Raw genomic sequence first — 11670 nt, 5'->3', positions numbered from 1 at the left:
TTTCAATTGAAAATCCACCTCAATCAAACTTTAAAAAATCTTTCCAGTTCATTTGCTCAGCAAAGTTCCCTCAACTGGCTAGTTTTCTAACCAGGTCACTAACAGAAAACAGTGGAGAGTTCTGCTCACCCCCCCTCCCCTTGCTACCACCAGAAATCTTTCCCAAACATCACACCATCTGCCTGTTCAAATTCCGCTTGATTCTGTCAGACTCAACGCATTGCCAGGTTAATAACCATCGGCAGAACAGATGGTTTCCTGGTATAAATATGTGCAGCTCCCCACACTGGCTTTTCCTCAGCTGTTTCCTAAAACTGCTGGTGCAGCGCTTCTCGGTTTCCAAGGCGACACCTGTGTATGTCAGGCAGTAAGTTTACGGCATATGAGGTGGATAGGTGTTAGGGGAGTCCCCCTCGTAACAGGCAGAAGGCACGATGCTGAGGTGACAGGTGGACTTGTGTGTGCACAAAAACACAGCCCTCTCCTCCGATCCCAGCAAATATTGCTTCTAGGACTATGGGAAAGAGAAAAAGAAATAAAATATGGATTCTTTGACATCTTAAACCACTAAGCTGAAGTGAGAAAGTAATATTTAAATGGCAGCACCTTAGAAAAAAATTTGGGAGGCAATACATGACCTGCCGTGCAGCCAAACCATCCTTAAATTACTGCAACATCCGTTCACGTTGTTTATATTCATCTTTCATCTAATTCCTAGTACAGGAGATCTCAATCTTGTACTTATTATTGATTGACTTCTGGTGATATGGATGTGTTCAAGTGTAGAGTCTTCATTTTGGCCATAAATATGCTTTGAAAGGGCGGGGGTGTGACTTTTTATTTGAATGCAAACAGGGTGGTTCAAGCATGTTCAGAGAGAACTCATCCACATGAAGGAATATGAAATATTGCTCTCATGTTTGGTCCTTTTTACATCCAAATAATTTAAAGGTAAGTCTCTCTCACTCTCTGACGCCTGCAACGGGAGTTCTTTTCAAACATTCCAAACATATACAAGCCCGATTCAGTCATTAGTTTGTCAATCCAACCATGCATGACAGGTGATCACACTACGTGTGGTGCTCTCGATACATGTGGTTGCCATTGTGTGTTAATAGGATAATGTGCATATTTTCCAGCTTCTGCTTGCATGATCAGAAAGCAAGATTTTTGAGGATACACATTCTCACAAAATTTAAAGATGGGCGCCGTGGCGCGCGCCTGCAATCCCAGCCTGAGCATGGGAGGCTGAGGCCGGCGGATCGCTTGAGCTCGGGAGTTCGAGACCACAGCTGTGCAACGTCAGTGGACATCTGTTGCTGTTGTTGTGTCTGTGAGCCTGAAGGGTCCAGGAGAGGTGGCCTGGCTCGTTCTGGGCAGCACATAATTTAATTAAAGTTTTGATCTTTTAACACAATTTTAGTCTTTTTCAGTTGGGTAGCTGTGTTGCCCTGAGGTAAAAGAGCAAGATTCGGGTCCAGTAGCAACTCAAAGACCAACAACATTTCCAGGGTATGAGCTTTTGAGAGTCCGAGTTACCTGACAAAGGGAGTAGTTGCCTCTCAAAAGCTTATAACCTCGAAATCTTGTTGGTCTCTAAGGGGCTACTGAACTCGAATCTTGCTATTTAAATCTGGAAATTGTTTTAAGCTGTCAGTGTTTATGGTCTATGCAGATGGGACTGATGGCCACAAGCAGAAATGTCTTTAAATTATTATTCTTTTTATTATTTATTTGATTTCTAGCCTGCCCTCCCCACAAACAGGCTCAGTGCGGGCTTAGGGCAGCAAAAAATGAGGATGAGTAATGCTGAATGGCAATATTTACAATTGCGACTCTGCAGTAAGTGCACACGTGGAATAGATGTTGAAAGGAATTCTGAACATCCCCGACGAAGTGGATGCGAAACGCATAGGGATTACTTCCTATTAAAGAATTCTTCCTTTTGCACTATTTGCTGTTCCTTCTAATATTTACAATTGCAACATTTGTTGGTGTCCAAATATGGTCCAGCACGTTTTGAGTGCTTTAGAATCTCCCCCACTTTTGAAGATTCTTATTGAATCAATACAGAAAGGGAAATCTACAGTATTTGCACCACTGGTGCCAGGGTTTCTGGCGCCCGTGGCAATCCTGGTGCACGCGCGTGCACCCCGGGACTACATGATGACTACATGATGATCATCACACAGCAAAAGCTGGGGCCATTGGCTGGCGGGCGGCGCGCAGAGGCTGCCCGCACTCCAGACGCCACCCCAGACGCCTGCCGTGCCTGGCCCGTGGCTGCTGCGCCCTGCTGGGGGTGTGTGGTGATGGTGGTAGCAGCAGCGGCGGCAGCATCGGGCTGGCCAGCTGTAGCAGCCACGGGCCAGGCACACCAGCTCCACGGCGAGCACCTCCGCCCCTGGCAACCCCTCCGGTGCCCCCTCCAGTGCCCCAGCGCCCATGGCGCCCGCCTCATTGCCTCAATGGCGGCACCGGTCCTGAGTATTTGTATATAAGTATTCGAGGTCAGTTAATAAATATGATATACAGAATCTTAGAGATGAATGGAATAATGATCTGGAGCGTCCAATTTTGTGAAAGCAATGGGTTAAGACCTTAAACCATATACCTGTTGCTAGTATGGTTCTTAAGTTGTGACTTGTTCAGCAAAAAATTGTATTTAGGGTATACTGGACACCGCAGCATCTTTTTAAGCACTGCACTGCACTGCACTGCATCTGTTGGTGGTGTAATTCACAACATGCATGTCTTAAGTATATGCTTCGGTCATGTTTAGTCATTCAGCCCTTTTGGGAGGAAGTTATTAGTCATATTAATTTTGTGTTAGAAAACTCATTTATTTTTGAGGATGTTAATGTACCGTTAAATTACTTGCCTGTCTTTTGGAACCTAACTGATGGGTCAATGGAAATGGCCCTCTGTTAAAAAAAAACACCTTATACTTTAGCATTGGAAAGACAAAAACCCACTTCCTGTAAATCACTGGATTGAAGACCTTATAAACATATCAACATTTGAACATATTGCATATAGAAGGCAATTGCACATAGACTTATATTTAGATATTTGGAAATTTGTTATAGATGCCTATGTATAGATTTGACAATAGTGTTTTGTAGCCAGCAGTTTTTTTTTCTTTTCCTCTCCTGTTTGCTTTTTAATTTTTTTAATGTTTTTGCACTAATAAATAAAAACCTTAAAATTAAAAGGGGGGATGAGCAAGATGCATGGAGGGTAGATCCATTAAAGGCTACTAGCCGTCATGTTGAAAGGGAACTTCCATAGCAAAATGCAGCGTATCTCTGATTACCCGATGAGATCCAACACTAAGGAAAAAAAGTATCAAACACCAAGATGTGATGGAGCACCAAGACAGAGAAGAGAACCTTGAACTGAAATCCAATATGTAATCAAACCACACACACTTTCCCCACTCTTCCTGCAAAGGACTTTTAAAACTGGAATTCCAGCTCTGAAACTCAAACGCTGCTCGTGCATCATTGTTCATGTGTCTTCTGCTCAAAGATGACTTTGATAGGCAAAAAGTGTCCAGTTGCTGTGGATCTCATTTAAGTCAGAAACCTGTAATGAACTGCTCACAACCAACTATTTTTATGCCTTTCATGATACAAGAGGTAGACAGGTTCAGGCAATTCGACAGACTTGATTTCAAGTGGGTTTTCAAAGGTTACTTTGGCATACCCTAACGACACAGCAAATATATCAAGAGCGAGGCAACAATCTACCATCATAAATATCATATTCACGCCAACCAATATAAACATTGTGATCTACTCCAGCACAGTGTTATGTGGATAAAATGTCAGAACGGCCAGTTCTACCCACTGGCTCATGGCCCAAGGACTATCTGATAGTGTGAACTCATTGGCCCTATCTGCCATTGGTATTTAAATCCCAGCCGCCATCTAGGCACTACCATGAGAGAACAAGGCATCTATGTTCTATAATCAATGAACGGAGATAGCAGCAGTTACTGGACTGGCAGAGAACAATGTTGGGCAACAGGACAGAAGGGGGCGAGGAAAGGCAGGAGAACGAGGCACCAGGCCAGACACACTCAACGCAATTGTGTGCCACCGATTAAAGTCGTGGCAGGGGAAGAAGATAGCTTATATATTCTTTCCAGCAATCTCCCATTTCTAATGTGAAATCAATGGTCCTAAGAGGTTAAAATGTTCTTCACAGTCAAACAAAAAAGGGTCCACACAGGAAATCCTGGAAAAAAACTAGTCCCCGTACTTGATTTCTGCCCGGAGCTCGTTGGTGAGATAGCTCATCAGCATGCCTAGCAACTGCTGTTGAACGGCGGCATTTCCCATGACCAGGGCCGTCAGCTGCGCCAAGTCAGTCCAGTCTAAATTCCTGATGATGGCGTAAGCATCGTCGTAAAGCCGCTGCTGCTCTACGGGAGGCAATTCCAGGATAATCTGAGGGATGGGCCTAAACTGTCCAGAGGTCATCCAGGCACCAAGCAACCCTCCGACTGCACCTCCTGGAAGCACAACACAAAGAAGCATCTTATGCATCAAGACCAAGACAGAACACTTTGATGGACATCATCAGCCATGTGCTGTGTCCATACAAACAGTTCACCAAAGCATTCTTTGGGTTGATTTCAGCCACCTTTTCCACTCAACCTTGCCCAATTCTGCTCTTTACTATGGTCCCCCACTCCACGGGCTTTTGTCCCTACAGATCCCTTGCTCACCTGCATAGCCTTGGGGGGGGGGGTCAAAGGGGATCCTTTCTTCCTTCTCCTCACCAGTGGAAGCTTGTTTGGATCCAACCCACTGAACTAAGTACACCCCAGGGGGCTCGACCTTGAAGCGTTTGTGCGTATGTGCTGTCAAGTTGCAACCAACTTATGTTGACCCCACCAAGGGGCTGTCAAAGCAAGTGAGAAGCAGAGATGGTTTGCCAGTGCCTTCCTCTGCAGAGTGTTCCTTGGTGGTCTCCCATCCAAGTTCCGACCTCCCTTATTTATTTTATTTTTATTTTATTCAATTTATATTCTGCTCTCTCCTCAAGTGGGCTCAGAGCAGATCACAGGCAGTAATAAATACAATAGAACAGATCGCATAAATAAGAATAAAACGTATCAGTCAGTACAATAAAGTCTAAAACGGACAGATGTGCCCATATTGCCATCCATCAAGCATTAACACACATCCGTGGGGCAGGGTGGCCAGCTACCAGATGACAACAATATGGGGGGCAACCCTCCCCTCCTGGTAGGAAACCAGTTTTTCAGCCCACCTGCCTCAACCTCTATTTGCTTACCTTCCGAGATCTGACGAGATCGGACTATACCATGCTGCCTTCCCTCCCACCATTGAAAAACAGGTAAGAAATACTCATTTTAGATCATCAGTTTTTCATTACACTACAATAAACTCTGTTTCTTCACTCCATCAGCTCCTTAATACTTGAATTAAAAAGGTTACAATGGCTTTATAACAGAGCCTTCCTTTTCATCAGGAAACATTCACTTACCTACGGCAATGCCAGGCGGACCTCCTACCAAGCCACCAACAAAGGCAGTCGCGCCGGCCACCAATGCTCCTCGTCCGGAATGCCGGAAGGCTGCCTTCATTTTTCGCTCTTCAGATACGCGGCAGAGAAGCTGCATTATGTCATTCACGCTGATCGGCATCTTGCCTAAGTTGTACCTTACAGTGATTTAAAAGACGCTTGTGCTTTAATTGCTACAATACAAACATGTGAAGTGCCTGCAAATACCCCAGGTGGAATTTAACTCATCAGTTTGAAACACCCTGTCCAAGATTCTCAATGAGGCGAGAATGAAAAGAAAATGACAGTCAGTGTAGTGCCTTGTTAGATGCAAAATAAAAAACAGTGAGGAACGTGAATGTGGCCAGGTTCTATATAAATTGTCCATTCCACAAAGAATGCTGTTTTAATTCTACACTCACCAACTCTGAGACAGGCACATAAAAGACAGTTTCAGGATTGCAAAACTTCACAACTTTACTTTTAAAATGAAACATACCAAAGCTCAAGCCCACCTGGAAGCAATTTCCCTCTTTTCCCAGATAGTGTTGATGCTCAGTGACCAAGGCTCTCTTCACATGCTCAAGGGCACTCATGATCATTACTACTTGCTGCTATGGAAGGCAGACCCTGGAACAAAACCCAGGGGTGTTCCCTACTCAATTTTAGCCCCAAGTCCGTTACCCCAAATCGATGGTCTCCTTGTAAAGTTAGGGGAATTAGCAAAGAGAGGTTTCAAGAGGAGGGTAACTTCAGGATCTTTTAACCAATCTATACGAGGATTGCTTGCCTCTGGAGAATGCAACAGGCAGATGTTCAACAGGAGTGGATTTTTAATTATTTTTTTACAGCACTCACGCACGTATCTAGAAAACAGTAAGGGAAGTGGGAAAGCAGTTCCAAGGAAGACTTGTAGTTACAGATCTAGAAGAGGAGAAGGCGGGACACCCTTTAGAGTAACAGCACTTCATGGTAGGGAAAAGGAGGGGACTCAGAGCCAAGCTACAAGTGTCGCCTGACACAGGTTGGACACTTGTCAGCTTCCCTCAAGTTTTGATGGGAAATGTAGGCATCCTGGTCTTGCAGCTGTAATGGAGAGCCAAGCTGTAAAACCAAGATGCCTACATCTCCCTTCAAAACTTGACAGAAGCTGACAAGTGTCCAACCTGTGTAAGGCATCACTCGTAGCTTGGCTCTCAGATAAAAGTTTGAGGGTCCCTGAGCAAAGATCCCAGGATACACAGGGCTGCTACAAAGCCGCCCTTTTTATAAGGATAAAGTCCATCCTTCTGGGCAGGATGACATTTTCCCCCCAGCACAATAATTCAACAGGTTGTCTCCAGCATTGTAAGGCAATAAAACCAGAGGAGGTTCGATCAGGCACATCTACTGATATTGATGGCTTGCTGAGTGTGGGACAGGAAGAGTCCGATTCCTGAGTGCTATTAATTAGGGAGGAGGTGAGGGGGGAGATTAGAAGGAACTTGGATCAGGAACTCCACTACTTTGATCTGTAGATTTTGCACACCTCCAGGGGCTGTGGGGTGTCAGCTCGCCGTTCTCATGACCTACACTTCAGGACTTTTCCGATCTCCTGGCTAGGAGATAGCAACTGTATTCCTGCCTTGCCAGGCTGCACGTAGGCCTGGAATGGTAGCTTACACGTCTGTCACCATTTCACATGATTTCACACCAGCGACCAATGTAATCACCTACCCAGACTGTAACTAAAGCATTTAAAGCATCTGCTTTACAGAAAAGCAGCCAAGGGGGGAAAAAAGAGTTAAAATGTCATAGGAATCCAACCCACCTTCTGAGAGCTCCTCTTGTGCATTGAATGTAAGAAAGCTGTGCAAAATTGCAAATAAAGATTTAGATGTGGGTCTCTGCCCCCTGGATTACTGCAGCTCTTGTCCTCATCTCACCTTCTGGATGGATTGATGGCCCTGTAAACCAGATACATGCTGTTAAATACTTAATGCAAAATGCAACTTTGTGTGTGTGTTTTTTTGCCTTTTTTGAGCCTGATCTTGTCAGATCTCAGAAGCTAAGCAGAGTCGGCCTTGGGTAGCAGTTGGATGGGAGACAGCCAACGAAGACCAGGGCTGCAGAGGCAGGCAAGGGCAAACCACCTCTGTTAGTCTCTTGCCATGAAAACCCCACGGGGGGGGGGGGGTGCCATGAATCAGCTATGACTTGAGGCCAGGATTTCATTTCAGAGATAATAACGGAAGGCGAAACAGCACGTGTACAACCTGATCTAAGCAGCTTCGGAAGCCAATTCCTGCTTCCCTTCCTAGGAGGTATATTTAAGATCACAGCCTTAAGTTTCTAGTTCTCAAGACTACAAGGGTTTTTAAAAAAATACCTGGAGACTTCCTGTGCCTGCTACAGTCAGGAAGCAGGATTTGGGCTCAACTCTGCCTTTGTGGAGAAACCATCTGTCCCCCACCATAGCTTCTCTCTGTCTTCATCGCCCCATGCAGTGAAATCTCTAATTCTGCAAACAACAACAACCCTCCCCCCTCCTTGCTCCTGGGAAAGAACATGCTGACACAGCTTACTGATGTAACTCACTGCAAAATGTTACACAGATGTATTTCCTGAAGAACGAGTCATCCTTTTGACTCACTGGATAGTCATAAGACCCGGTTATCTCACCATGAACCAAAGTACAAACTATTCCAAGAGCCCAGCAAGTTTTCCCTTGAGATTCTTCGATAAGAAGCGATGCTGGCTGCCTTCTATACATTCGTCCTAGTTTTCTTAAGGATTAACTTCCTTCTAATCCTAATGTTTGCTTTTTTAAAATTTATTTACCTCATTTTGTCTGATAAAGACCCCATTCTTGGGTGCCCACAAGTTCTACATATACGTATGCCATGAAGCCTGGAAAATTGCAACACTTCTGATTTTAGACTCACTTTCTTGCAACCACAGTGTTTCTCCCCCCCCCCCCGCCCATGCCACTGTGTCATGGATCAAAATGGACACCCCCCCCCCCAAGAACCTCCTCCTTTCTTTTGGCCATTCCAGGATTAATTACAAGGACTGTGTGTGTGGCTGAGATCAGTAAAACTGGAAAAGAGGGGGAAGGGTTACGCCATTTCTCCTGCTCCATGGTTTGGATCCAAATTGGGGGATGGGCGCTTTTTCCCTTTAAAAAACTTTGAGAAGATCCATTCATAGGTTGTGAATTTTTGCTACAGCGCGGCAGTGCAATTTCCATCCATGTGCAGCTGTGTAGTTAGACGAGACTTGGCATTAGACAACTTATCTATTTGTATTCAATCAGAAAGGTAGCCATGTTAGTCTGTTGTGGCAAAAACAAGCAAGAAACTTTGTGTCCTCCTTCAGAATTTATGTAGCATCAAATTCTGCAGATTGGGGCCCATGAAATGTATCTGAGGCGGGCTGCAGTCCATCAACATTTATGTTATTATGTATGTTATGGTATTTATTTATGTTATTGTTTATAGTTTAAATAAAGAACAATTCCAGTAAAAAAACCCACTTACGCTAAAAAATTGTTTTTAAGTCTTTTAACAGTGCGGCGCTAAACAGAATTGCACCCTTCTAAGCCCATTGACAACAATAACAACGACAACATCTGTGCTTATATACCACTCTTCTAGATAGATTAGTGCCCCACAAAGCAATAAACAAGGCCAGTGTTATTATTATTCTCACAATACAGCTGGGGAGCTGGGCTGAGAGGAGGGGCTTACCCAAGGCCACCTGCTGAGCTCATGGCAGTAGTGGGAGTCAAACTAGCGGAGTGCTGATTCGCAGCCCAACCACTTCACCACTATGCTACAGCAGATCCCTTATAATAATAATTGTGCTTACATAAAGCTCTTCTAGACTGATTAGTGCCCCACTCAGAGTGGTGAACAAAGTCAGTGTTATACTTATCCCCCAGTGCAGCTGAGACTGAGAGGAGTGGCTTACTCAAGGCCACCTAGAGTTAACGGCAGTAGTGGGATTCCAACCAGAAGAGTGCCGATTCACATCCTGACCACTTCACTACTATGCTACAGCAGAGTGTGTGATGCTGTTTAAGATTACATTGCGTGACATGGCCCTTAACACAGACAGCTTTAAAAAGGGATCAGCCAGATTTGTGGCTTCCAGTCACAACAATGTGAACCTCCAGATCCAGAGGCAGTATATCTCTGAATATCAACCAGAGCTTGGAGGCACCATTAGGGAAAGCCGAGCCCCAGCTTTGATGCCTACCTGGGCAACCAGGGTAGAGGGTTCCTGGGCCAGCTGGACCCCCGGCCTTATCCACTAAGGGCACCACAGATGTTAAAGTTCTGCAAGACTCCTTAATGTTGCTGCCCCACATACACTATCTATATACACTACATGCATGACCACAGTACACACACATATATACTACTTATAAGTCCAGTAGCACCCATAAGAATAACAAAATTTGAGGTAGGTTATGAGCTTTGTTGAGTGACAGTTCAAATCTGAAGAAGTGAGCTGTGACTCCCAAAAGCTCATACCCTACCTCAAATTTTGTTAGTCTTATAGGGGCTACTGGACTCTTGCTCTTTTCTCCTGCTACAGACTAACGTGGCTACCCATCTTGATCTATATACGATGTATGCATGTTATATGTATCCATAGCATATGAGACCATCTAGATCTGTTTTAGAACTGTTATTATCGAACAGTCTAATTACAGTTTTAATGTGAATTTTACTATTGATGTAATCCGCCTGGAGCCTGTTTGCGGGGAGGGCTGATTATAAACATAATCAGGGCTTTTTTTCAGCAGGAACGTGATGGACTGGAGTTCCCGCACCTCTTGAAAATGGTCACATGGTGGGTGGCCCCGCCCCCTGATCTCCAGACAGAGGTGAGTTTAGATTGCCCTTCATGCCACAGCACAGAGGGCAACATAAACTCCCCTGTCTGGAGAGCAGGGGGCGGGGCCACCCGCCACGTGACCATTTTCTAGGAGGGCAACCCACTGAGTTCCACCACCTCTTTTCCCAGAAAAAAAAGGCCTGGATCTAATCAATCAATCACGCGCATATATATACACGGCAGATACTCGCAAGAGCTGGAGGTTTCAGATTGGAAGCATCTTACACTGACGCAGAACGAACTCTGGATTGGATCTTGGTTTGAAGCCACCGCCTTAAGATACAGTCACAAACACAAACGCGCGCGCGCACACCTCCACCTTTCTGCAGGGTACACAACCCAGGCCCACGTTCACACTCCCCGCCTCTGCAGAAGCGAGCGGGGACATCCCAGGAAGCCACACCGGCGTCGATTTTGGCGCAACGCCGAAGCGCCCCCCCCCCCCGGGGTCTCCTGCTTTATTTTGCTGACCGCAGCCGGGCTGTTTTTCCAGGCGGAAGGGCACGCAGCGGCCCTTCGCGTAAAGTCAACCCAGCCACGGTGGCGCAAACCCTCTACCGCCCCCTCCTTCCTTTTCCGTCCAGCCGAAGCGGACCCTCGCCGGGCTTAACGCCCCCACCGCTCCCCGCTCCCGGCCTTCCTACCTCGGGGCGGAGCTGCGCGCAACGTCCCGGCGGCTGCGCCCTCGTCGCCGTGCCGGAGCCCGGATAGGCCGCGGCGGCCGCTCCCGGAGGCGGCTCCACGCGCGATGCGGCCCCGTCGCGGGGAGAGGGCAGCCGGGCGGACGCGGAGGGGCGGGTCCCGGCCGCTTCGCCCGGCCTCGATGCTGCAATCCGAGCCGGAGAGGGGCGTGCGCCGACGGAGACGGACACCTCTGCGTCCTGGCACTCTTACTGTCGTGTCTTTTTTGAAAACCGAGGAGTCGAGCCGGGGCCAAAACTCTACTTATAAACTAGAGCGCGTCGTTTTCATTTTGCAACTGGCCTTCAACAGCAGAAATCCAGCAGATTTCATAGATACGTAATGGGCAGAAATTCAGATTGGGAGTGGAGGGTGCCCTCAAGTCATACCTGACTTCTGGTAACCCCTGGTGGGGTTTTCATGGCAAGAGACTGACAGATCTACAGCTCCAGAAACAAAGAAATCGTTGACTCGTGTTAGTCTGTTGCAGCAAAATGAAGCAGGAGTTCAGGGGCGCTTGGGGGAAGGCAAACTTATATCCCAGCGCTGGAACATCTCCGGCCTCTC

At 46.4% G+C, this 11670-nt stretch overlaps 1 protein-coding gene across 2 annotated transcripts; it reads right to left on the bottom strand.

Moving 5' to 3' along the window:
- Window positions 1-3283: 3283 nt before the first annotated feature.
- Window positions 3284-11220, bottom strand: C16H19orf12 (chromosome 16 C19orf12 homolog). 2 transcript variants are annotated; one of them, XM_055000935.1, is made up of 4 exons: window positions 11067-11220; window positions 7349-7484; window positions 5521-5696; window positions 3284-4519 (listed from the first exon to the last, which is right to left on the bottom strand). In XM_055000935.1, exons 3-4 carry the CDS (start codon window positions 5678-5680, stop codon window positions 4254-4256), a joined length of 426 nt encoding a protein of 141 aa, XP_054856910.1. In that variant the 5' UTR covers window positions 5681-5696; window positions 7349-7484; window positions 11067-11220; the 3' UTR covers window positions 3284-4253. The 2 variants fall into 2 exon arrangements, with proteins under 2 accessions (XP_054856910.1, XP_054856911.1); XM_055000936.1 differs by lacking the exon at window positions 11067-11220 and adding an exon at window positions 7907-7927.
- Window positions 11221-11670: the final 450 nt, after the last annotated feature.

The sequence above is a fragment of the Eublepharis macularius genome, chromosome 16, assembly GCF_028583425.1.
Source record: "Eublepharis macularius isolate TG4126 chromosome 16, MPM_Emac_v1.0, whole genome shotgun sequence".
Lineage (NCBI taxonomy): Eukaryota > Metazoa > Chordata > Lepidosauria > Squamata > Eublepharidae > Eublepharis > Eublepharis macularius.
The sequence above is the reverse complement of the archived record's forward strand: the minus strand, read 5'-3'. Positions and strand labels throughout refer to the sequence as shown.